The following is a 27,270-nucleotide window of genomic DNA, read 5'->3' on the forward strand; positions in this document are numbered from 1 at the left end:
GCTACAGTTTGGGTCCCAGGAATTCCTAGAGTTCTTTAATGTGGTGGCGTTTCTTTGTTGAAAATTTAAAGTGCACATCTTCCAGCTGTGAGGACAAAGACACACCCCGCAGAATGGGGAAATATGTCATTGGATTGTAGCTGCACCTGCATTTTGGATATTCTTTAGTCACTTCTTTTCGCAATGACCTAGATTCTGAGCCAGAGTTTAGATCTGTGATGCTCATAAAGCATAGGTATATAAATTATATTTTCATACCCTCCTACATGACATGAGAATCTTTTCAAACTCTTTTGGCATGTAGCCCTTGGAATAAAAGAGGCCTCACATGGTGTTTGTCACAAGTACTCTTTCTTCTTTATTTCTTTTCTTTTATTTTTCTTAGACATGAGTACTTAAAGTAAGCGATACAGAAGTGGTTTGCTTGTCAGAAGACATGAAATTGACTTGCTTCATGTCTTTGAGAGTTAGTCATAACTGTTATGATCTTTAAAAATATTAAACCTCATAAAAGTGATATTTTCATTTCACTACATTTTGCAACTCTTATATTAAGATTAAGATATTTTATGAACATATCAAAAGGGAAAAATAAAAAACAATGCCAAATATTAAAGCAAGAATTTTTTCTTTTTTAAAGATTTATTTATTTATTTATTATATGTAAGTACACTGTAGCTGTCTTCAGACACTCCAGAAGAGGGAGTCAGATCTTGTTACGGATGGTTATGAGCCACCATGTGGTTGCTGGGATTTGAACTCCGGACCTTCGGAAGAGCAGTCGGGTGCTCTTACCCACTGAGCCATCTCACCAGCCCCATAAAGCAAGAATTTTATGTTCACTAAGACAAGTGAATTCCTTTTGAGTCAAAGAGAAATTATTTAAAATAGTTATCGTAAATAGTTTTCTAGATTATAAAAGAACTCAATCATTTATTAAGCTGGTCATGTACAAGATTAACTACAATAAATGATGACGTGTAGTTCATAAATGTCCCCAGAGAAATGTTGCTATAATTTTGGATTTCTGAACGAATGTCTAATAAATAAAGACAGGGAAAAGATCGTTTTGATTAAACATTTTCAAAGGTAACAGTCTTTGAAAGTTTCCCACATGTTGTACGATGGGGGAGTTTGATGATTTAGTATTCTGTCTATAAGTTTTCTGAGATTTAATACTATTTCTTTAATGTTTGTAGAAGGTAGGAGGTTCCGTCGAGTTTTACAGGGCCCTGCCATCCCTTTCCCAACTTAAGGTCTCTTAATGAAATGATTGACAGCCTAGTGGTATTGGTAGGAATTGCAAGTCCAAAGTTTAAAGAAATAATTGTTTTTCATGAGGATTCCGTGCTGTCTTGATTTTTATAAGAACGGATGGTTTATAAACTAGGATATTAAAGTGTTGTATAGAAGGTTTGAGGTGGTTAACAAAACAAATACAAGTATAGCCAATCATCCATGCCATCCTGTGAGTCCCACATACTTAGACTTACCCAGCCAAACAGCAGACATTAAAATGGGTTATATGCAAATATTTGGTGATCTCACATACAGAACAATTGTGATTTCTGTAGTTTGTCCTGGCACCAATATACCATAGCACTATTAAAAGAAATTATATGATTTAACCTAAGGCCTATGCTCTTTGACACTGTTCCTGGAAAGAACTCAATAAATGTCTGTTTATTCCAGATAAAAACTGTTGACAGGCCAACATTAAGGATACCATTAAAGCTCAACTTAGTAAACCACTGAATTTTGTAGTGGTTAAGCACAGAGTGTGAGTGAGGGTTATTTCCAGGAATATAAATGATTCATTGAGAGATACAGCACCTCAGTGTGGTTGACAGCTCACAAAAGCTGTAACTCTGAAACTTAATGAACACTTTACAGGCAATGCAATGGGTTTAAGAGTATCTTTGAAGAAAGCTTAGTTGGCCTGAGCCTCTTCCAGTTAGTTTGGGTGGTACGGGCCACTTCTAAATATCTTGGGGAGTCTGAGAATGTCTCTCAGCCATTTTTATTGCCTAAATATGCTTGGAGAGGAAGGTGAGTGGTGAATCTGATCAGTTTCAGGAACTTCCTGAAGCCTTTGAGTGGTTTACTTCCCAAGATTGATGAGCTTCCCTGCATGATGGAATGTGCCTTAATGACCCACTCTCCTAAATGGAAAAAATTGGTATAAAACATCAAGAGTATGAGATAGGAAGTTTATACTGATTTATCATCAAAAATAATACTTTTACATGTATTTATGAAATAGATCTTATAACTGATATTAGAAACTAAGGGTTTTTGTAAGTTAGTAAATTAATATTAACAGAAGAAAAATAATAATAAACGATCAAATGCTCACCAAATAGAGTCAATATTTATGACTGTCAAAAGTTACCATCTAAAGAACTGTATTCAGATCTGTTTCAATGTACTATGCAATGAATTTTAAAACACATCTTACCTGAAAGTTCCAAACAAATATTTACAAGGTTAGACTTGTAAAAACATCAACAACTTAGTAACTATTATGTAAAGACAACTTACTATATAGTAGTAGATTATTTACATGATCTCATTTCATCTACTCAATCACACAGAGAATAAGCCCTCTTCATTTCAGTTGGGAAAAGATATCTCTCACTTCACGTTCTTAGGGAACAAAAAGATGACAAAAGCTTAGCCATGTAGCTATTACAAATCTAAACTGTGTTCAAAGCACTCTGTGTATTAATGGTTTTAATGATAGCAGCAACACTGTCAAGTAAATACTAAGCCTTTCTGCTGAGGCAGTGGCCACCTCCTAATTGGTTGGAAGTGGGGCTAGGGGAACAATTATCAGGTTTGTTCATTGAAAAACATTTTTTGTAGAGACCAGTAGATTGTGCTACATGTATGATCCAATATCATAGTGTAACACTGACTTTTATCTACAAGTGTTTTTTAATTTTAGTAATTTTTTTATACTTGTACATGTATGCATTTGTTTATGTATATGTGCAAGTATACATGCATGTGGAGGACACACATAAAGGTGGCTTATGTTCCACTGTCATTCTCTATTATTCCTGAGGAGGGGTCTCTCACTCTCATGTGGCACTCACCGTTTATGCTGGTCTGGCTCTCTACCAAGCATCTCTGTTCTACCTCCCGGCTGTTAGAATTCTAGGCACATGTTGCCACAGCCAGCAATATTTTCTAAGGATTGAAGATGTTATCCTCTTTTCTCAAACTAGCATAGTTACACTCAAGAATTAGTGTTTGTTCTTTCTAGAAGTGAAATCTGTAATATAAAAAAACGATTGATAAAATTTCAAAAGCTTAAGACTTTTCACAAAGAATACACTATAATCAGCTGAGTTTAACCAAAGATTAGGACTCTTTTCATGTGTTTGTTTATTTGTTTGTTTGTTTGGATACAGTTTTGAAATGTGTAAAAAAATATCCCACTGTATCAATTCATTTTAACACGAGGGTGTTTATGGCTTTTTGTAATGATTTACCTTAGACATGATAATGAGCCATCACCATGCTTTGCTCAGGACTCTCCTGGTAGTAGCAGTGAAATCCTACCTTGTGAAACCTGTCTGATCTAAGAAAATACCTGAATCCAAGATGGTTGGAGCGAATGGTTTTATTCATGAACAGAATCAGCACCACAGATTAGGGAAAATGACTAAAGATAAATAGAAGGTCTTATCTGCTTTATTTCTTCCACAAGCAAAATTAAGATTGGAAAGTATCAGTAATGCAGCCATGAGCAAATTTGGCTATTCATTCAAACACTTCTTTAGCACTTCCCACCCCATGTTAATGAGGCAGAATTGCTGGGATGAGACATGTCATAACTTTTTCCAGCCCCGTTCTGCATTCTGTATGTCTTTGAGGGTTTCTTTGATTTTTTTTTTTCCATGTTGGTGTGATATTTGGGTAAAAAGCAGCTGACTCACATCCCATCCAAATCCCCAGGGTCCTCCAGATCCTTCACAGGCTTGGCATCCCGCCCACTCCTTACCAATGGCTTCCTCTCCTCCAATTCCCATATGTCTCCTTCCTGAGCCATCTGCTCCTCCTCCCATCCTTCAGTCAATATTCTCCTCTGTTCTTTAGTTCCTTCATTGTTCAATGTCCGTTGCTTCCTGTCCCTTCCTTCTCTTCTAGAGGAAATCATTGGATGTACCACAGCTGATGATGTAGGGCCCCACTTCCCTGAGAAGTTGAATTTGTGTTTCTGTAAAATAAATAGGTTGTGCTCTAAGAGAAAGGTCAAAGGAAGCTGGGGTGGCAAGCCAGAAATAGATGTCTTCCTGTCCATCTTACATGTAGTTGATGCACATTATGTGCATTGTTTCTTTCAAAATAAATTTTACTCATGACTTAAGCACGAGAGTAAAATCAATATAGGTGGTAGGATTTTACAAATTAATTATAAATTTATGTCCAATCTAATTGCCAAGTTTTCAAATTTTATTATAGGAAAACATCAAAAGAGTAAAACACATGTGTGGGCACTGTAAGACCAAATTATAAATCCCAGAATTCAACACTTACACTCATGAGCCTATGGGAGTTATTTATTCTGCATATATTTCTTTTTCTTCTTGTATCTATCTAGTGAATTATATAATACTACCTATATTAGTTCACTGTTAGCAGGAATGCTCTCTGGATACATGCTTAGGTATTCTAAATATTCTGGAATATTTTGCTATTTATTATTAGAATATTAGAGACCTGGAAGGACTCTAAATAGAGTTAGTTGGGAAAGGAAAATGAGGAACTCTTGTACTGTATCAACTGTAATTTCATGAATATTTAATAAAGTCAGACTTTCAATGTATATAGAAGACATCTTGTCTTCCATGGCCTTTGCCAATATTCATTTCTACACCCGATTCACCTCTGCATGAGCCTTCATTTCCACAGACTCACCCTGTGTACTCAGGATAAATGTGATGAGTGAGTAAGAAGTGTAGACTAATTCTGGGATGAGGAAGCTGGCGCTAGTTCTTTGTCCAGCTGAGTTCTGAAACGCAAGCATCAGCTGTGCTGTTCACAGGGAAATGAGCCGAAATGCCTAAGGCAGCCACTGTGCAGACTGAATCAACTTTTTTTTCCCACACATCCAGAACACTTCTACTTCAATTCCATCCTTAGGGACGTTGAGCAATTGTATGATTCAGAAGAGGAAGGCTGATTGAGAAATGATGGTTTAGGTTCCCAGGGAGTATTCTGATCCTTTCACAGATGTTCAAATCTACATAATTACAGATAGATCCATCAAAAACAAAACTGAATTTGAATACAAAGAAAGTCCCGTGTTTCTCCTCTACTTGTGAACCCAAACCTTTCAAAAGGATTGCAGTAAACTGGGACATCCTCAATTCTAGTACATATGCTAGGATAGATGGCAGTAAAATATTCTAATGAGGATTTGGCAACTGTTCTTATTATAAATTTTGATTATCAAGCTTCTTGTTGATTTCTGAAAGTCTTTGCTTCTTGTAGTTTATCTTCCTGGAATGTCCTGTCATCTTCACCCTCCTTTTATTTCAAGTAATTTTTCACATCCCAACTTAAAATTCTTTTAAATTTTTTTATTGGTTGTTTTGTTTATTTATATTTCAAGTGTCCTTCCCCTTCCTGGTTTTCTCTCCAAAATTTCCCACGCCATCTTCCTTCCCCTGCCTCCAGGAGGCTGCTCCCCCACCTACCTGCCCATTCCTGCCACATCACCTTAGCATTCCCCTACACTGGGGTATCAAGTCTTCATGGGACCAAGGGCTTCCCATCCCACTGATGCTCTACAAAGCCATCCACTGCTACATAAGCAGCTGGAACTATTGGTTCCATGTGTATTCTTTGGTTGGTGGTTTAGTCCCTGGAAGCACTGGGGGGTCTGGTTGGTTGATATTGTTGTTTTTCCTATGAGGTTGCAAACCCCTTCAGCTCCTTCAATCCTTCCCCTAACTCCTCCATTGGGGTCCCCTTGCTCAGTCCAATGGACTGAGCAGCGAGCAGCTGCCTCTGTATTTGTTAGACTCTGGCAGGGCCTCTCACAAGACATCCATATCAAGCTCCTGTCAGCAAGCACTTCCTGGCATTTGCAGTAGTGTCTGGGTTTGGTGACTGCACATGGGATGAATCCCTGGGTGGGATGGTCTCTGGATGGACTTTCCTTCAGTCTTGGCTCCACTCTTTGTCCCTGTATTTTCTTTAGACAGGAACAACCAACTTAAATTTTTCAATTTCATTTTTTTGTCTGTGTGTTTATGTGCATGTGTGGTGCATGCATGTATACTCTCCTTCCTTCCCTCCCTCCCCCTCTCTCTGTGTTTGTGGTTTGTGCGTTTTGTTTGTTTGTTTGCTTGCTTTATGTGGTGATGGTGGAAGCACATTGCCACGAAGCACACATGGAGGTTTGATGACAACCTCGAGTTTCCATCTTTGCCTTCCCCGTTTGGCAGAGGGTCTCATGGTTCTTACTACTGCGTTGCGTGCCAGCTGGCCAAAGTTGTGGCCAGTTTTCTTTCTATCTTACTGCAGAAATACCAAGATTAGAGATTTGAGCCCATGCATCTGGGCTTCCTTTGGGTTCTAGCATGAACTCGGGTCACTGGCCTTGGGCTTCGAGAGCGGAGCCATCTCCATGCCCCTTGATTCTGAAGCAGTTTCTTCAGAGGAGTCTACTCTATCATCCTTCCTGAAATACATACCAGGTTTTGTTTTTTTTTTCAGATCTTTTGCTCTTTTTTCATGTATTCTTCTTAGAGCTGTTGCAAATCCTGATTTCTGTCATTTGCCTCTTGTATTTGAAGCATCTTCAGTGAAGACCTGTGTTCCTGTGCCTGTCTTTTGGTAGGATCTTGGAATGGTTAACTTTGATTGGCAGCACGATGGAATTGATTATTTCCCCATTAAAAAAAAAAAAAATGTGTTCCTTATAATGGCTCTCATTTGATCAATACCAATGTATTTGAACCTAGTTGCAGTGATTTAAAATCCACAGTTTAAAACCACAGTTCCTTCTGTACTAACTTGAATAATAGTATATTCCCTATTTATTATGGTCCTTCTGTGAATTAGATTATACTAGTGTCCCCAGACTGTTTGGGCTGTGGCTGTAGTTCTTTGGTACTATCCTTATCTAGCATATATGACTCTAGATTAGATCCTTAATAGAAAGAACAGGAGGAGGGGAGGGGAGAGAAGGGGAGGGCATGGGAGGGGAGAGGCTGGCAAGCTAGTGGGGAAAGTGAGGAAAAGAGAAAGGAGGAGAGCCTAGGAAAGAGGAGAGCCAGGGAGTAGGGGAAGGGTAGAGGAAGAAGGAAAAGGTGGAGAATGGGTGGGGAGAGGGGAAGGGAGTTGGAAGAGCTTTAAGATGGATGAGAACACTCATTCCAAGTTATTATGCACCAATGTCTTGATTGTCAGTTCCTGTTCATTTGTACCAGTAAGTGATGAATGGCTGGAGACTTAGCTTCTGTGAGAGATTCCTTACCAAGCATGTAGGAGGCCGTGGTTTTGATCTCCAGTACCATATGAACAGGGTCTGGTGGAGCATTCTGGTATTGCTAGCACTAGGGAAATGCAGGAGGGAAGATCAGCACGCCGAAGCTATCATTAATATGTGACTTCAAGATCAGCCAGAGCGTGAGAACTTGTGAGAGATCAGAGTTTGACTTAATAAGTAAACAACTTGTGGAATAAGTTCTGTAGAAGGTTCATGAACAGAAACAAACATTTGTGAAACCGTAGCATAGCCTGGTTCACAGGTTCATAAACTGCATCAAATTTATGTCTCGTGTAACATATAACTTTGGCAGCCTTGATATTGTCTAGTCTGTCTGCTCATTCTTGTCCTGATCATTTAGCATCCCAAGTTATCATTCCTTGGATAACCCTGACAAATCACTGGGAGCTGACGCAAGAGCCACAGAGGCAAGGCAAGCATGTCCAGTGGCAGAGTTAAAGTGGCAGAAGCTAGATTGGAGACAATCTATTTCTAGGATAGTAAGTAAATCCTTAGCAGTTTGGAAAATAATATGTAGTTGTCAGGGATATTTTGAGTAAAGTGTTAATATTTTATCTGTATACTCTTCTATTAAGTCTCTAGACAACTACTCTTTGGATTCTTTGCTTTTTTTTTTTTTTTTCCCCCCCAAACTGGTTCGGTTAAGCCAGTTTTACTATTACTTCTTCTCAAAATGCCAGGCCCATCAGCATGTTCTATCCAGACTGTCAGACAACACAAGAGGGCTTCCTTGCTGACTGGTCTGTCTCATCACCCTCTGCTTCTAATTAGCATCCTCAATCCTCCAGCCAAAGGGGCTCCCCTCACAAAGAAGATGGGCTAAACCAGGGGGTGGTGGCACACACCTTTAATCCCAGCACTTGGGAGGCAGAGACAGGCAGATTTCTGAGTTCGAGGCCAGCCTGGTCTACAAAGTGAGTTTCAGGACAGCCAGGGCTATACAGAGAAACCCTGTCTCGAAAAAACAAACAAACAAACAAACAAACGAAAACAAAAAAAAAGAAGAAGAAAGGCTACTAGACATTCTTCTAATCTCCCCACAAAAGTGAGGCTTCGGAGTCCAAACTAATTCTCAGTGAGCTACCCCTATCTCAAGTACTATAAGGACGCAGGATGAGCCCAGGCTGCCAAAGAGTATTTCCTGCTGCAGGCTCTTGAGGGTAACCTGCTACCCAGAGTCCAGAAATCAGAAACACAAATGTTGTCCTGATTTCTGCTCACAGTGAGTGTATGCTTACTCCTCCAGTTTTGGTGCCTTCATTTCTATTCACTTTGATATATTTGATCAGCCCAGTCAATTTCTCCAAATTGCCGTAGACTAGTGGAATTTCACCAGAGTCTGGGAGCACTTTGTTTAATTATAGGTTGAAGTCTCTTGCCAAATTAAAGACACAATCTTTTGTGGGTTCAAGGATGGTGTTCAAACCCGTTTATTTTATTTTTTTCAGTGTTCTATTAATCTCAAATGAAATGTTTCTCAGGGGGGAAAAAAAAAATCTAGCTTCAAATTTACTTGAAAGAATTGCCTATAAATCTTATCTTTGAGTTGACAAAGTTCCCTGGTATCAGCCTGGGCTGGGGAAAGCCTTTGTGTTTAGACAGTTTGCTTTGCAAGTCAGGTATCTCTGATTGTGCATGATGGCCAGGTGGCGTTTGGTTTCTTTCTGTTTACCTCAAACAAAATGAATTGTAACCTTCTTTTTTAAGTAGTACATTCCAAAGTTCACTGATTGTACAAGGCCTTCTTTCTTTACAAGAGGCCCCAAATGCAGAAATCAAAGAAACATTTGAAGCCATTCATGTTTAAATTACTTCTCATCTGAACCTTTTAAAGGGACCTGGGATTTCCTTTTCATTATTTACTCCCCGGCCAAAGTTAACTTTATTCCTCTATGGTGTCTACAGGGAAAGATTCTCCCTCAAGAATAATTTCAATTTTCATTCCTACACCAAAGTCCCTAATGCTGACTCGGTTTTTCTGTTGTTTAAAGGGCCAGATGCTTAAACCGAACAGCAATTGGTAATGTCTGACCTCTTCAGTTTTTATCTCCTTAAAAACCAAAGAATTTGATAATATGATAAATCATACACTTGTAAAATAATCTGGTGTATATTAACAGAATGACTACCAGATGGTACAGGATCTCGCTTCCTAAATCTTAAAAGTATAGGAGCTCATGAGGCTTCGAAGGGTGACCATGCTTGAAACAGGCTCAGGTTAAATGATCCACTCGTATGGAAAACTCTCAAGAGCAGTTGAGCTCAATTTATAGAAAATTGGTTGAAAATAATGGAACTTCATCTCCTTGAGAGGATAAAGGAATCCATCATTTCTTAAGCTGCCTTTTATATACTCTTCTCTCATCTAGATGCATCACACTACTTTACAGAACCCCGCATCACGCTTGCAAGGATCCTATCGGATTTACCCATCTTAATTACAGAAGCCTATAAATATTCTGCCTAAATTCTAAGCATGCTATAATAAACTCATGTTTACCTGAGAGCAAGATAGCCGTTCTCTCTGCATAGTTAACTAATGTGGGATGTTTCCCTAACTCCACATCCTGCGCACAACACATGCAATATGTGCTGTACATGTGCACATCTATTCCGATGACAACTCGAAGGATTAAGGGTAATTAGGCTGGATTTCCCTATCCAGCATGCTTAAGTCTGTCATGCGCTGAAAGGGGGGCCCTGAGTCTAACACCCTGGCGAAGCCCTGGGATCACGTTTATTTATTTTAGTCTTTGAAGCTCAGTGTATCCGTACATTTGCACAGTATTGCAGATGTGTACCGCCGCATGTCATGGGAAGCCAAGAAAATATAAGTTCCTCATCTCTATCCAGAAGAAAGCACACTAGAGAAGCTTTGCTTTGTATGTGTGCAGAATGGGATCCAGGGCACTTATGGAGTGATCTGCAACAAATGATTGATATTCCCTGATTGGTAGTTGTCTCACCCACCCCAATAAAAACAAACAAACAAAAAAACAGGAGAATGTGTCTTTACTGTGAGTCGGTTGTAAAACTAATGATAAAGCCTGCAGCATTGGACTGCATATACCACAGGTGTTAAGATGTCATAATTATGGTGAACACAGATTGCTACATGAAAATATCAGGCTATTGATTAAACTTGCCACAGACTTGGTGAAGAAAGTTTCATGTGCTTACTTGCCTACCCAAAGCCACTAAAAGCATTTTGCATGTGAGACAGTGTTTCACTTTTGTTCTTCAGATGTCATTTAAAATTCCCAGGCACGAGTCAGAGAACTTACATGCATTTCTTTGGGAAGGTGATCAGAATTGGAATTTGTCTTCTATAATGTAACATCAGAGTCTAGAATAATATCGAGTTCTGGAATATTTATTAAGCAGTGTCTGAAGAGATGACAGCGGACATCATGAAAAGCTGGTTCATGCAATTGCTATGGAAAAATACAGATAATATATGTTCTATGTAGATGCTGTGTATTTTAAATGCTAAACTTAGGACAAAGTCCTAGTCGTCACAGAATGTTTATGATGCATGGAAGACAAGCAAGGAACGATGGTAAATTGCCTTTACCTCTGGTTGTATTGTCCTCATTAAGCTTCCTGTTGACTGACATCACTTCCAGCACAACCACCTAGTAGTGGCAGAGTCTGGGGGGGGGGTGGCGGGGGAAGTGGGGGTCTGGAAGGATCCTAGGACTTATGAAATTCTGATTTTCAACTCCAAGTTCTAACTGTAATTTAGACATAGGTCATGAACAGTTGTAGCCCCCTTGATGGTTAAGCTGAGGTCGGGAGCAATCAGTAGATGCATTATAGCAATCTGAAGTCCCTTTATGCTCTTGGCAGAGCATTTCTCCTTTGTGTTTTCTGTCTCGGCTATGGAACTGAACCACATATGATTGTAAGAGGATGTCTTTGAAGCCAACCCAAGTGATTTTTTAAAAGTCTTTTGAAATAAGTCATTTTCTCCTTTGTTTGGTTTTCATAGATCAGAATAGAAGCTCCTGTTTTAACTTTTTATGTAGCATGGTTCATCACTAGCTGGCAAGAGGTGTGCATGGCTAATGCTAAAACCTAATGCTAATGTTTGAACTCTCATTCAATCTTAGTGTTCCTGAAGGATTACATTCACCAAACATAAATAAGTGATCATTCTTCATAAATTTTATATATATATATATATATATATATATATATATGGAGAGAGAGAGAGAGAACATAGTGCTTAGAGATAGGAGCGTGATTTGTCTTCTCATGCATCCCCCAATGACTGAAACACAGAATTGCCAAGTCAATAAGATTTATTCTAGCATCATATTGTGTTCTATAAAAGAAAAGGAATTTTGCAGTATGGGTTTGAATTTATACCTCTACTCTCATTGGCATGATCTTCTGATTAACTAACTCACCAATTAATTTCAGCTGCTTACTTGCATGTTTTCCTTATACCTCTTTGATATTCTGAGATGAAAACAGGACCAGCTATAGATCAAACTTAACTCCAACCTGCAGTTTTTACAAATGTGCTTATACTTGTGTAGGATCTCAGTGTATAGTGTTAGATAATCCTGTTGCTCTTTTATATTTGCAAATTAAAAATTCCTTTTTCTAAAGTCAGTCTGCCCACTGTGTTTCCAAGTCCAAGAATCCCTGCTGCACTCAACTGTGACTCTCTGTCAGGATGTAAGAGAATGTTACAAATTAGGCCCGGTCTCTGGAAAAGGCATTATCTTTGCAAAGTATTTGGTGGGGAAGGAAATCCTCACACTCGAGCAAAACTGTAGAGAACAAGGAAGCCCAGCAAGAAGGCAGAGAGAGAGAGAGAGAGAGAGAGAGAGAGAGAGAGAGAGAGACTGACTGTTGGCAAAGTATTTTCAACTCTTGTCCTTATTACTCAAAAGAGCCAAGAGTTTGAAAGCAAGCTTTTCTCTTCTCAAATACTATGAACATTTGTCATCTTTATTTCTAGAGCACAATCATAATTCCTCTGTAGATTTTTATTTCAGACGGTCATAGCGGTGACTATATGTAAATCCAGAATTATAGCCAGATGGCTTGGGGAGGCGATAAAAAGCCAACCAGGTTTTGTGGGAGAGTGAAAATTGCCCGTAAGACTTGGCTTCTACCTTTAAAACAGCAGGACATTGTTTCATGAGACCTGTGAAGGAAATAATACATTAAGTTTAATAGCTGTGGGCTAAATTAATTTTTCATATCCAAGCTGAATACTACCATATAATCTGCCCAGATTTTTCATAGACATAAAAGCCAAATCAGCCCCCTTGCTTTTAGGAGCTGGCTTGCAAAGGCTACTTTATGACAAAACCACTCTTTATATTGCTTGTTTTTTTTTTTTTTTTTGGGGGGGGGGGTTCTAGTCTAAATGGCTTGGGAATCAGACACCTCGGGAATCAGCTAAAAGCTTATGCTGGGTCAACTGCCCGCCATTTCATCAGCTGGCTGCAGTGGCCAGCTGGAGCTTGGAAAATTATAAATTAGAGGGGGAGGTCTTCTCCCTTGATTGTTTTAGGTACCATGCTGTAGTGCCCCCCAAAACTGGATTTGCAGCAGAAAATGCCAAATTCAAGTCTTCTATTCTTGTCTTTAAGCCCCCACTTATGCAAGAAAACTAGGTAGACACATTAAGAAGTCCGTGTTTCTTAATCTTTGTTTTTTTTTTTTCTCTTTGTTAAAATAACGCTTCATGAATAGGTTCTCTGGTGGCGTGCTCCCATGATATGGAAAGGTCTTAATTTATCCTTCACAATGAAAAGCATCCTCTACCTCTAACTTAACTGTGTCTCTGCAGGGTGCCTCCCACTTGCCTGCAATTAGCTGGGCTAGATGTAGTCTGCCATCAAATTATCATAGGTGCACTTCTGCTGCTGCGGAACAGCCCACTACCAATTTATAAATTGCTCGGAGGAGGAAGCAGCGAAGTTCAGCAAGACACGGAAGTAGCCGGAGAACTGCAGCTGCCACAGTCCTAGACAGAATTTCTCCCTGGCTTGTGTTCTCAGCTGGCAACTCCCCAAGCTGTGTGGAGAGCTACGTGCTCCCACTGGGATAATTGCTTCTTCTGCATGAATCTCTTGTTGCTTCTTTCCGATGATCAAGTGTGTTTAAACTCCTGGCTGAAATCATGTTGGTTTTCAGACAGCGTTGTAAAGTGTACCAGCAAACAAATGAAATTGGATCATGTGCTCTTGAATGTCTGTCGCTCAGGCAAATATAGGATAGCCATGAAAAGATCTTAATTGCCTGCTTTCCCCTAATTCAACACTAAAGAGAGTCATCTAAAGACTTACACGATATGCTCCTTTTCCCCCTTTGAGCTGCTCGCCTTCTTATGTCAGGAGATTAAATGTAGAAAGGTGATGGGATTGCTTCCAGTTTGCTCGCATGTTTCCTGCCCAGTGTCTATGCTGTTGCCTGACCTTCGGTTACCAAGTTGATTCTGTATGTGTGTGCAATTCCCAGGAGCACGCTCTGTCCTTTCACTAGGCTGTAAAAAATGAAATAGACAATGCTAATGAAGTAGTAAAATAAAGAGGAATACTTTTCCCTATCAAGTTAAGTGTGTGTGTGTGTGTGTGTGTGTGTGTGTGTGTGTGTGTGTGTGTGTATGGATGTGGGGTGTTTAATGAGGTTGAAATCTGACTGGCTTAATTTTTTTTCTACCCTACAGCAAGATAAAATATCATTAATAGTATTCGTCTATTATCTTCTTTTGACTCATCTCAGGGCACAGCTGTTCCCCTTTTGTGCCTGACAAGGAGTACACCACAACTTTACCTACTAGCCTTTGTGGGCCACATGCAATGGCTCTTAATCAAAAGGCCTCAGTGGGAAATATTTTAAACAGTTCATTGTTTCTTCATCATCTCCATCCTCTTCCTCCCGCTCCATCTCCTCCACTCCTTCCTGTGTCAAGCTCCCATGTCCAGATTGCAACAGCCATAAGGAGAATGAAAGAGATTTGCTGTCATTGTTTCCATGAGCCAGCGGTCAGTAGTGTTAGGAAATCTAGGAAGAGCAGGTTAACTTATAATCACCTTTGCTTATTCATAAGAACTGTGATATGGCTGGATCAAGTTCATTGTTGTATTAAGCTGAAGACTTACCATTAGAGATCTTCTTGAGATCATTTGGTCATAGGCATAAATATCATCTAAAGTCTTATTTTATATAATTTAATTAGCACATATAAGAAGACTACATACAAATTAATTCTTGAAAGTTAACTTACATTGAAGAGAAATGTTGATGGAATTGTGGCAGTAGTTCTATGTCAGGCCTTTTTGATAGTGAAAAATTTATCAAGAATTTGAATTTTTTTAATAATGACCTTGACATGTAAGCTTCAAAGAGGAAAAACAATAATTAGTGTGTTTATTCAGAAATATAAATTACCTACATGCAATAATAAATCATAATTACTAAGCAGATGAGATCATCTTGATTAAAGCTGTTTTTCTTGCATAGTTCAATTCCGGATCTGGATGGGGGAAAAAAATGGCCACAAAAGAACTGCTGTGCCTGCCTTGATACTTTATGAGACCAGAATTGACTAAGTTCTCTCTCAGTTGGGTCTAAGTTTTTTATTACCATGAGAGTAATTTTGGAAGACTTATCCAACCCTTCGTCATTTGTATAATAGAATAATACTGCCGTGCTCTTTTTGATTCTTTTAGAAAGCCATGCACTAGGATTACTCTTACTGTTGTTTATATTAGGTAGGGTCTCCATGTGCTGCCTAGGTTTCCCAGTAATTCTCTGACTTGAAGTCAACAGCAGCCTTCCTGCCTCTGCCTCTGAAGCCCTGTGATGACAGATGTGAGCCAAAGCACGGAGCACTATTTTTGAGAAGTTGGCTAGTTCAGGCTAGACGATGATAAGATTCCTTCCATCTGACTTGCCTGACATTCAAGGTTAAAAATACTTTTGTAGACCCATTAAAAGATACCATTCTCTTCTCTCCCTTCCTGTAGACCACATTGAAACAAGGTATCGGGTATTATTTAAATTATATTTTGTTGTTGTTAACTATGGATTGGTGCCAATTTTTAGAGAGGAGTTGTTTGTGCTTGTTGGGGCCTGGAGGAGGGCTGGTGTCTATGTGTCTCTTCCTTGATGTGCCTGATGAAAGAAGCTCTGGAGACCCTGTTCTGCCAAGTAGGAAAATGGCTCAGCAGGTAAAAAACAAAAAAACAAAAAAACAAAACTACCAAGACTCAAGACCCATCTACCATCTTGCATGTGGTTTCTCCGGCCTCCACGCACACAGATGTACACTCACAACATTAGTAGACAGATATATTGAAAAAAAAAAAAAACATTAGAAAAATGTCCTTTTCCAGAGAGTCTGGGGACTGTGCATAGCTGGCCATCTGGTTTATGGGCATCTCATTGTCACTTGCAGGCCAGAGAGGGTATTTCTGTAATTCACAGTGGCTTGTTTCTGGTCTCTGGGTCATGGATCTAGGCAGAATTGACGTAACTCTGTTGAGGGATGCCCTTCTCATGCAGACTTAGACCGAAATCATTGAAGAATGATGCTGTCACTGGGCAGTGGTGGCACACGCCTTTAATCCCACCACTTGGGAGGCAGAGGCAGGTGGATTTCTGAGTTCAAGGCCATCCTGGTCTACAGAGTGAGTTCCAGGACAGCCAGGGCTATACAGAGAAACCCTGTCTCGGAAAGGGGGGGGGGGGGGGAGTGATGCTGTCATTCAAGACTTTTCATCTCAACTACTTTGCAATATATTTAAAAATTAATTCTACGAGAAAAAAATCAAGTTTTTACTTCCAAGCCTAGGTATATCTTAGAGTTAATGTTAATTACACTCACTGGGATCTTGCTACTCACTGAGTATTTCCACTCTTTTGGTGTTTTCAAAATCAATGAATGTGACGCGCTGTATAATTTTTCAATGGTTTGAGGGTATTTGTGTCTTATATGTACTATTTAAAATATCCTCCTGTTAGCAAAAATCAGCATCCTAGTCTATTGTTCAAATTTATTTCTTCGATGGTATGTGCAAAGGATACAAGTTTTTGAATATGAAAAAAATCTATTAAAGGAAATGGAATAAATTATAGGACAGTGTGCTGGTTAGCAATTTGAAATCAACTTTGAAGCCCTTAATATAATTAGTGGTTTCGTTTTTTGGTCTGTTGAATTCAAGTCACATTAAGTTAATGTAATTAAATGCAGAAAAGATTTTGTGTAGCCAAACTAGTTAATTAGCCCCAGTTGGCTTAGTAAGCTAACCCAGGGGTACAGGGAGAATGTTGAGGAGGTGATGGTGGAGGGGGAAAAAAAAAACCCTGTGTAACAGACACTGCAAATCATCCGACTTGCTTTAGGGTAGAAAAAGAAGGCACGGAGCAAGTTCATGTTGAGTTCATCTTCATTTCTGATTGGGAAAACTGACTGTGGGGTGAGCTGTCTACTGATAGAATAGGCAGACCAACAATCTTACTTTATTCCTTCCCTCCCTCCCTCCCTCCCTCCCTCCTTCTCTCCCTTCCTCCCTCCCTTTCTTAGAGGCATGCTCCTCCTTTGTATGTAGAGATAATTATCATTTCTTGCCCCTATGTACTGGAAATAAAAATACTTACTGCGATTGTTTATTTTTTTTCCCTATAGGCATTAAAACCGTTGCCTTTGATTTGGGCGGACTGTCCTTCCATAGAGACAGTTCCAGGAAGACAAAGGAGTTAGGCAAAGACATGGCCTCCTGCTCCACAGAAACCTTTAAGTGCTTGGAGAGGACCCCACCTCCCCCCAAGAAAAACAGTCTCCCTTAGGGAGAACTCCTTGTGTATTAAAATAATATGTATCAGCCACATGGAGGGTTTTCTTACCTTAATATCGCTGAAACATCATAAAATTGGAGGCTATTCCAAAGAAAAATTTCAAGTTTAAAGATAGTTGAGGTTTTAAAATATTAACCCCTTCTCTCCTGACTCTGTTTCCTTCCTGGAAAGGAGCACAGGGCCCACCCGGACCCCTCTTCTTGCTTTGATTTCATTAACTATGTACATAGCTGAGCTTCCCTCCTCCCCCAGAGTACTGTCTAGGGCTTATGGAAATGTGGGTATCTAATGTGGTTGCTGCTGTGGGTTGGTAAGGCACATGGTCGGGAGGAAGTAAGACCCCGGCCTTGGTTTTTTTTGACAGAGACAGGATACTAGCACATTGTCTGAAAGCTTAGCAAATTCTGCTGCACCCCTCCCCGGGATTATGTTAATTGAAGTCTCTAGGCTGCAGTTCACTGTTTAACATTGTGTCTGTTCATTATACAAACTAGTTTTTGATAGGTTTACAATTGGGCTGTCAAATCCAGCTGTACAGAGAGACCTGCCAAGAAACATTTTCTGAGCTTGTTTTAAATGGAGACGCTTTTTTTTTTCTTCACATTTCTTGTGTTTTGTGGGTGTGAGACCTATTTCCCCCCTCTGTTTAGAAAGAGAGGAAATGTCATTTTTAGAAAAGTATTGAAGGGGCACCGTGGCTTTCCATGTAAGAAGTCGGCACACACTTCCAGGGCTTTTATATGACAACACAAAATACAGACAGATAACCGTAGTGAGTTCTTGAAATCCAGTGTGTTGATTTGATCAAGGAGAAAGTACTGGGGTGATGCATCTCCCTTTCTTTTGAGAACGACACACCATAGTATCTTTCCTACCTGCGGTCATAGAGAATTGTGACTTTCATGTATCCCCATTTAGGTATAGCCAGTGCCATACTATCAAATCAACATACCTTGTGGAGATAGAAGGCTATCACCCATCCTCCATACGTTTTGACTCGGATTATCCAGCTTCGTTACTTGCCCCTTGTTAAGAATTTTTGTCTGTACACCTAAGAACAGTTTCATCTACATGTGGTCTATTCTGAGGACTTTAGCCTTTCTTGCCCTGTTGCCAAGGTACACTTGAAGAGACTTGGGAAGCACAGGTCTATGAGTTCCAGGTCAGTCTGGTCTATGTAGTGAATTCCAGGCCAGGGCTACATCGTAAGACCCTATCTCAAAAGCAAAGCAAAACAGAATAAAACCCCCCGAAAGAGGCATTTTTTTATATAGTTGTACCAATAGGGCTTTGTTGATGGGGATTGGTGGGTATTTATAGCTGTCTGGAAAAAAAAAATCTCCATTTTGTTTTTAAAGTGAAATAAATAGTTGGGGGATTAGCTCATTTTGTGTCCTATTTCCTATTCTTGTTTTAAACTGGGATTTATCCTTTGTTCGTGACTAGGACTTTAGGGCCAACCTTCTTAGTTTCTGCAGCATTAACAGTTTGAAATGAGTAAACCTTTGAGGTGGGGAGTGAGTGTGTATTCTCACTGTCTCTGGCCTGTCTGCTGGTTGCCTGTGACAGGACTCCTTGCTGCTGTTTCTGGCAAGGAAGTGATCTGGAGATGCTGCTTCAAGCCAGTGAGGTAACAGAGTGATGGTTCCCACCACAAATCCTCATTTGGGGGGAATTGATAGCAACATAGAAAGGCTAAGAATAACTCATCTCTAATTTGATTGTTTTGTTTTTTGAAAGTATGTAAAGAATCTATTCATCTCTCTCTCTCTCTCTCTCTCTCTATATATATATATATATATATATATATATATATATATATATGTAATAAGAACAGTTTGTCTAGCTATTTGTATTTAATACTGAAACGTCAATATAAGACAACAAAGTAGGTCTCCTGATTAATTAAATCAAAAACTCTGTACCAGGATTAACGAATTACTGTGTTGGAATTGTAAAAAAATCGAGGTGTGCTAGAAACTCTTTAAAATCCTCTAGTTTTCTCCTGTTTCTCCTCAGCTATTGTTCCCTGCCATTCTCTCACAGTTGGAATTATTCCATGGCTGAGACTCTCCCAGCAGCTCCTCTGTAATTCTTGTTAGTTAAATTCCCCTCCTTCTCCATTTGTATGTAATCTTTCAAAATAGAATAACATCAGGCTGTAATACATAATGTTAATTGATGCCCCATGTGTACAAAACCAAGTTGATTTAAGATCCTACATTCCCAAGTATTTAAAAATTGGAAAAGTAAATAAATACTATACGACATGAAAACTGAAGAAATAAATCTCCGTGTTTGGAAATTTCTTATATGTCATCAGCCTTTAGTTTTTGTTCTCCTCCATATTTGACTGTGTTTTCAAATTATCTCCTAAGCCTTCTATTTGTTGTAGATAAGCACAGTGACTTATTGACTTTCTGATCAAAAGGAATGCTGAAGGCATTTGTGGGTTTCCTCTTTTTTTTTTTTTTTAGTCCTGCTACATTAATCTAATATTGTTTCTGTTATGTCTTCTAAGATGAACTCCTTTGCTGAATATGCAAGGTCATTTAAAGTTAGACTCTTGGGCTTAAGAGGAAGGTCCCCACATGTTGTCCACTGTGACCGAAGTTCATCTCATACAGAGCACACTGCAAATCCTTCCATTTAGCTAGGGGACGGGGCTAGTTCTTTTGGTTAAAATGAATACTTTCTCTGCAGTTTTAGGCTGGCTTATGTGAGTACTTCAACATGAGCATGCAATAAGAGGGGCAGTATATCTCCTCGGGAGGATAGACAGTTTATGATATCCTACTAGTTCTCAACAAGAACTTGTTTATTAAATACAAGTTTATTTAACAGTAATGATGATAATGGGTTGCAGATTATATGTTTACTGTCCCTCACCAGACCAAAGAGACAGACGCTGCCTGTTCGAACTTGCTCTCTCATCAAGTCCCTTTCATCTCACAAAATCGTTCCTTTTCCTTAGACACTGGGGCAGGTTCTAGGGCTCTCAAGAGGAATTCGAGGCTCCTTTACATTCATTCTTTTCATAGCTCACACTCAAGATGACCTGATTTTAATAGCATAATTAAAACATACTATGTCTGGCATCGTTGAACCAGGCAGAAGAAGGATTGTACTTGCCTGTACCTCTGGTCCCTTTCTTGAGAAGTCATAGTATTATAATATTTACCCTTATCATTTCCATAGCAAAGCGATGGTAAAGAGCGTGCTAACTATATGCATATACACAGATATGCACACGATAACCGACAGAACACAAAGTGGTTAGCTTTATGAACTATGAGTCATCACAAACTAATGTTGGTTCTACTGTTCTTTCTGTTGTTTGTTTCAGTTGTGGTTTTGGTTTGTTTGTTTGTTTGGGCTATACTACAAGGATGATCATTTGGGGGCTGTTTTTAAAAGGGAAGCAGAAAAAAATTGTAATGTCTGTCAGTCAGTGAATGTAATTCATGTAATCCAGTTGAGAGTGAATATCTGTGTACAGTGTGTTCAACAGTTAAAATGCAAAAACTCACCCTCATTTAGGTGAAAATGGAGGTTGCACTTTCATGGTTGACATGATCCTCCTTTTTATTTTTGTAAAGTCGTGTGACTGCATAGGTATGTATATGTGTCAGGCACTCCCATGAACTTTGAGCCAATGTTGCACTAGCTTGACTTGTAGACAGGTCACCATCATAGGCAGGGCACCAAGAGTGTGTGGCTGCATTAGTGTTTACATTGCTCCTTTGGCAGCATATAGAATACCTTACTGAACCAAAGACGCTAGAACATAGGTGTGAGGGCTCTATTTAGAGGCCAGCTCAATTTATTAAAATTCAATGAGTTGTGTAGGTGTTGTCCTCAGCAATGAACCTTGCAGTTAGTTTTGTGAAAAGCAACCTAGAGTCTTAGCAACTGCCTGGGTTTTCTACGGATTCCTATGGGAACCCTTGGTCCAACATCTCATTTAGATGTAATGCATTCCCAGTACTGGAAGTTTCATTTGGTGATAAGAGATATCTAGTTGGGGCTCTGTCTCCCCATTATTTGGTGATTTCATTTAGGTCATCTTCATGTATGTATATATTTTAAGAAGCATCTACTGTACTAGATTTCCATCTTACCCTTAACATAGCCCTAAATTTTAGCTGTCTCTTCCATAGTCTATCCCTTGTACCCCCTCTCCCAGCCCCCTACAGGTTTGATCCTCCCATTCCAGTCTCCTCCCCCAGCCTTCCATAACTTCCTGTTCTATTTCACTTTCCTAGGGAGGTCTATCTGCCCGCTGCCACCACCTAACCACTAACTTACCTCTGTTGTTCTACATTTGTAGCTTATTATTGGCTGGGCAGCTATGCTCCACATATAACTGTAACCATTCATATTTGTCTTTCTGGGTTATCCATTTTATGAAATAAGTAGAAGAGTATTGGTATTAACTACCCTTTGAGCATCTGGTAGGATTACCCACTGAAACCATCCGGCCATGAGTTTGTTTGTTTGTTTGTTTTGGTTTTGGTTTTGTTGTGATTGGAAGATGGGTGGATGGGAGACTTTTAATAAATGGTTCTATTTCAGTGAACCTTATAAGTGTGTTTAAATTGCTTATATGACCTTAATTTAACTTTAAGAAGTGGTATACAGTTAAAGACATTTTCATAATATCCATGTCAATTGTTTGGGGGCTTTTTTGTTTTGTTTTGTAGATACGAGGGGGAAAGCTCATGATCACTTACACCCGTAAAAGCGATGCTGGCAAGTATGTTTGCGTTGGCACCAATATGGTGGGGGAACGGGAGAGCGAAGTTGCAGAGCTAACTGTTTTAGGTAAGTGTCTTTCTATCTAACATCATCTACCTCCTGTAGAACATGCTCATCATTATTCTTTTGTATCTTTATACAAAGGAGAAAAGTCATATTTAATCAAAGTATATAAATAACCTTTTACATAAGGGAGAAAAAAATACCCATAATCCAGTATGTGGAGGAAGGAGAAGGCATGAGAAGGAACCGTAAAGCAGCTTGAAGGGGAAAAAAAGCCAAAGTTATGAAATTAGTGCGCATATGAAACAGTGAGGGGTCTGTAGGAGTGGGCAGCTGTGTGGGACAAATGGAAGTCGGTCCTTACTCAACATCCTAAGGGATTTTCCCTTCATTCATCTTCTAGAGAGACCATCCTTTGTGAAGAGACCCAGTAATTTGGCAGTGACTGTGGATGACAGTGCAGAATTTAAATGTGAGGCCCGAGGAGACCCCGTGCCTACGGTTCGATGGAGGAAAGACGACGGAGAGCTGCCCAAATCCAGGTACAGATGGGAGCTTCAGCGATGGATCCCTTTGAAATTTCTGTTTTGAGTCAGGCAGTGCATGCTTTAGTCAGTGACATGGTCCTCACTTCTGATCTTTACAGATCACTGCTCTCAGTCAAACTGTTCAACAACCCATCCTTTGAATTATAATCTTTTCCAGGCCTAGTTATAAGTGATATAATATTCTCAGTCCTGGACTGCCCCTATAAGCCCCAGTTCTGGTGATCAGAACAGAAAAAAATCAAAACCGAACAACAACAAAAAACTAACAAACAACAGTACTCTGTAGTATACTGGTATGGGAAACCGAGTATGTGAAATGAAACTTGGATTTATCATATCAATTTTATTTATCCATTTATTTATTTATTTATTTTAATTCATTTTTTATTTTTTTTATTTTATTAGATATTTTCTTCATTTACATTACAAATGCTATCCCCTTTCCTAGTTTTCTCTCTGATTGCAGTATGGACAGAGATGTGGTGGGAAAGTTTAGCTCATGTACAACGTGTGTGTGAAGCATCCTGTGATACCAGACTAGAGCTTCCAGGGCTAAAGGATGAGCGGATTCATGCAATAAAGAAGTCCAGCTCACATCGCAGGGCACGGCTAAGCCACAGGGCTAGGATGGATAGCAATAAAGAATTCCAGCTCACATCGCAGGACATGGCTAAGCCACAAGGGCTAGGATAGATAGGTATAGTATCCAGGAACAAACTTGGTCTGTTAAAACAATAGATGTTGCTTCATTAGGGTAAGAGGCCACACTATTGCTGTGGTTTTAACAGGAGAGACTTAGTTTCCTAGCAGATAAATGAAGCTAAAGCTACTGAATAGAGAAAAACTGAAGTAAGCCGATACATTAGATGACATATTTGCCTCCAGTTTTCCACACTACCACTTAATACTTGAAAAGCAAATCCAAGTAGCCTCAGGTTCCACATCTATAAAATAATACCTGCAGGATCCTAAACTTGTTGTTGGACTTTATAAGGTCAGAATGTAGAAAACCTTTGAATTTTAGAATTCCTCAATGGTCCTGTGCCTTTTAACTTTAATTTGATCCCAGTAGCTTATGGAAACTAAGTGCTGTTTTAGAAACTCAATTAATTTGTCTACACCTTGTTTCTGATTATGTAGAGGGATGCCTGCTTATGACTTGAAGCCTAGATACAGCATAGGTTCATACTTATAATGCTGTGATTTTTCCAAGAAGCAAACCGTGTGCCTTTGTTTTCTTTTGTTATGTCAACAGATATGAAATCCGAGATGATCATACTTTGAAAATTCGGAAGGTGACTGCTGGCGACATGGGATCATACACTTGTGTGGCAGAAAATATGGTTGGGAAAGCTGAAGCATCAGCCACATTGACAGTTCAAGGTAGACAACGGAGAGGGGTCCTGTATCTGTGTGTGTGTGAGTGTGTATGTGTGTGTGTGTGTGTGTGTGTGTGTGTGTTTAATCATGAGAAATACAACTTGGATGCTTATGGAGTACACTATTATTAGTTTTTATGAATATAGCCTTTATTGCTCTAAATATTTTATGTCAAATATCTAAATGAAGTATTGTCTATATTTATATACTTGTTGGAAGAAATTAAATAAAATGCTCAGAATCATGGTCATGCCACTATGATTTATTCTGTGTCTTGAAATATAATGTCCTTGAAAACTCTTAATTAAATGGCAGTCGTTCCCATGAAATCTTTGTTGTAGACAGAAAATAAGATGTGCATTACTTCAGATCATGTTTCAGACCAGGCTTGTGTAAACTGAAGAGTACCAGGTGAATTCTCTGGCCCCAGAATGCAATATGCTTGCTTGGGCCTTCTCCTCACACAATGCCAATGACAAAACAGGTGCTGCTCACACCTCGGCTGAATAAAGTTCATTTCTCCTTGGCTAATTTTGATGGAGATTTCTTCCCGAGTTGACTTGCTACAGTGGATCGAATGTTCAATGGCAGAGGTGTCCTGAAAGTAGGCAATGTCATGAAGCTGATGTTTGCAGATGTTTCCAGATGTATACTCACCCTTGTGTTCAGAGTTCAGACATCCTCTGTGTCCTTCGGCATCCTTTTGCTTCCATGATGTTACAATAATTATATTTCATTGTTTCTCATCTGAGAACTTTCTTTGTTTCTTCTAGTGAGAAATCCTTTATTGTGGAATTTGAGAGGCAGTGACCTCTCTCTCTCTCTCTCTCTCTCTCTCTCTCTCTCTCTCTCTCTATATATATATATATATATATATATATATATATATATATATATATATAATTGCTGTAAAGGATTCCCTATTTTGACAAGTATATATAGTAAACAGGGACCATAAACCATTTTGGTTGTTTATGGGGCTACCATTAGCAACACCTCGGGCTGTCATCTTTTCTGAATGCTGTCTTTTCTAAAGCTATTAAGAAGAAAAAGGTGGCTTTTGAGAGAGTTGCACTCCAGTTGATGTCCACAAAACAGCATGTGGGCTTTTCACATTAAAAAAAGAAGAGAAAAAATATTTCTTTTGTGTCTCAAAAGCTATTATGTCCCATTTCGGGGGGTTTAGCTCAACCTCAGAAAAACAAAAGAAGAAATAAAAAAAATAGTCAAAAACGAACACTGAATTTCTAAGGCTTCCAACACTTCTTAAGCTAAGTTAAGACTGAAATTCTTACTTGGGCAAATGCTGTGTGAAGCAAACAACACTCACATTTAGAGCAAGCATAAATTCAAGAGATGTCAAATCCAAGTTCAAAAGCCCACCAGAGGCAGCGACCATGGCCATGATGAATACAAAGCATGAAAAGGTGTGTCTGTCTCCAGGCCTCTGTGACAGGAAAACTGGCTGGCTGTCGCAGTCAGTTAAATAAGTCTCACTTCAAGCCCTGATCCAGAGCCTTCTACCCTGCTAGACTATTGCTAATATAAACAAGTAGTTCTGTGTCATGTACAGTGGGCACTGAAACCAAAATATGGTTTCTTCCTGCAATTTTAAACTCAGTTCTACGGCTAAGCCAGCCTTAAGTTTTCCATATGGAATTCTTGCTCCTAAGCCTGAATTGGTTTCAATGGAAATTGGTTATAAATGATTGGCTCCAGAGCCACTTGCTAAATTCAGACATTCTCATTTCAAATGTATTCGGTTTTCTATGAAGTTGTGTGTGTGTATAGTGGGGGGGGTGGGGCGAATCCGTGAGTAACAGAGGCTGTATTGCTTCGTTCTATATTAAACACGGACATTAGCATCGCTGTGGAAGTCACCTTCACATATTGGAACAGTAGACAGTACTGAAAAGAGGCAGCTCTGATTCAGAGAGAGAACTAGGAAGAAGTCAAAGGAAACCAGAGAGCTGGAGTTTTCATATATTTTTTTTCGTCCTTTGTGAAGACTGGAGTAGATATTGATGACTAAACTGGAACCTAATCAAAACTGAATCTGTTTGGTAGCAGGAAGCAGTTATAGCAAAGTTAGCAGTGTAATTTGTAGTTCTATGTGGTTCCTTTTAAGAGGGAATATTGGAGTGGGTTTGCACTTGAAAGCCATCTTCTATGCCCTTAGCCATTTAGCCACCCTGTGAGTGTTTCTTTCATGGGATTCAGATAGGAAAGCTTCAGCATATTAAAATTATTAGTTAAAAAAATTACTTTAAATAAAGGTAGTGTCTTGTTTTTTCACCCCTAATGCAAAGAAAATTAATTCCAATCTTAAAAGGAACCCTGATTTCAGAATTATTTTTCTCTGCTTTCTTTTCTGAAGCTTTTTTTTCTTTTTACTTTTTAGTTTTTGTGGTGTTGGTGAATGAGCCAAGTACCTCATTTAGCAGAGAGTTACACCCTATACCCAGTTCTGCCCTGCTTGAGACAGTATCTATAAAACATACTCTCATAGTCCTTTCTTGAGTCAAGGACTCTTCTGTGGGTTTTCCCTTCTTTTCTCCCTCCTTCCCTTCCCCCTTCTGTCCTTATTCCCTTTTCTTCATTTGTGAGTGTGTACGTGCTAGTGCATGTGTGGTATATGTTTGGGTGTGGTGTGTACACATGTGTTTGTTGTGGTATGTGTGTCTCATTTATTGTATGCATATGTTGTATGTGGGCTACGTATGTATGTATGTATGTGTTATGAGTGTTTATGTATTTTATCTGTTCTGTGTGTATAGTGTCTACATATGTGTACTAGTATGATCTGTGTGTGTATCTGCATTTTTCTGGTGTGTGCATTGTGAGGGCACGTGCCTGTATATGGTTTGTGTGTCTCTGTGTAGTAGCTATGAGTGTGTTGTGTTTGCTGTGTGTACATGTTGTATGTGTATTTTGTTTGTGGTGTTTGTGTATATTTGTGGTGTGTGTGTGTGTGTGTGTGTGTATTTGTATATGGGTGTTGCATGTGTCTGCTTGTGTATATGTGCCTGTGAGTGAGTGAGTGAGTGAGTGAGTGAGTGAGTGAGTGAGTGAGTGAGTGGGGGCGGCCTGGGAACTATCTTCATGCATTTTTCTTCTTAGGCAGTTGATCTCCTATAAAACTAAATCCAGCCCCCAGCCCTTCCTTGACTTTTCTGCTTAGATATTCGCCGCTGTGTTTTAATGAATACTTATTGAAACTGAAATATG

At 39.3% G+C, this 27,270-nt stretch overlaps 1 protein-coding gene across 10 annotated transcripts in view; it reads left to right on the forward strand.

Moving 5' to 3' along the window:
• The window catches only part of Robo1 (roundabout guidance receptor 1), a 740,168-nt gene that overhangs the window by 607,478 nt on the left and 105,420 nt on the right, over positions 1 to 27,270 (forward strand). For all 10 annotated transcript variants that reach the window (XM_029544262.1, XM_029544266.1, XM_029544260.1 and 7 more), the window contains 3 exons: positions 22,057 to 22,177; positions 22,518 to 22,656; positions 23,918 to 24,045. In XM_029544262.1, the coding sequence (XP_029400122.1) occupies positions 22,057 to 22,177; positions 22,518 to 22,656; positions 23,918 to 24,045 (388 nt within the window). The remainder of the gene's footprint in view (positions 1 to 22,056; positions 22,178 to 22,517; positions 22,657 to 23,917; positions 24,046 to 27,270) is intronic.

This window comes from Mus pahari, chromosome 12, assembly GCF_900095145.1.
Source record: "Mus pahari chromosome 12, PAHARI_EIJ_v1.1, whole genome shotgun sequence".
In the NCBI taxonomy this organism is placed as follows: Eukaryota; Metazoa; Chordata; class Mammalia; order Rodentia; family Muridae; genus Mus; species Mus pahari.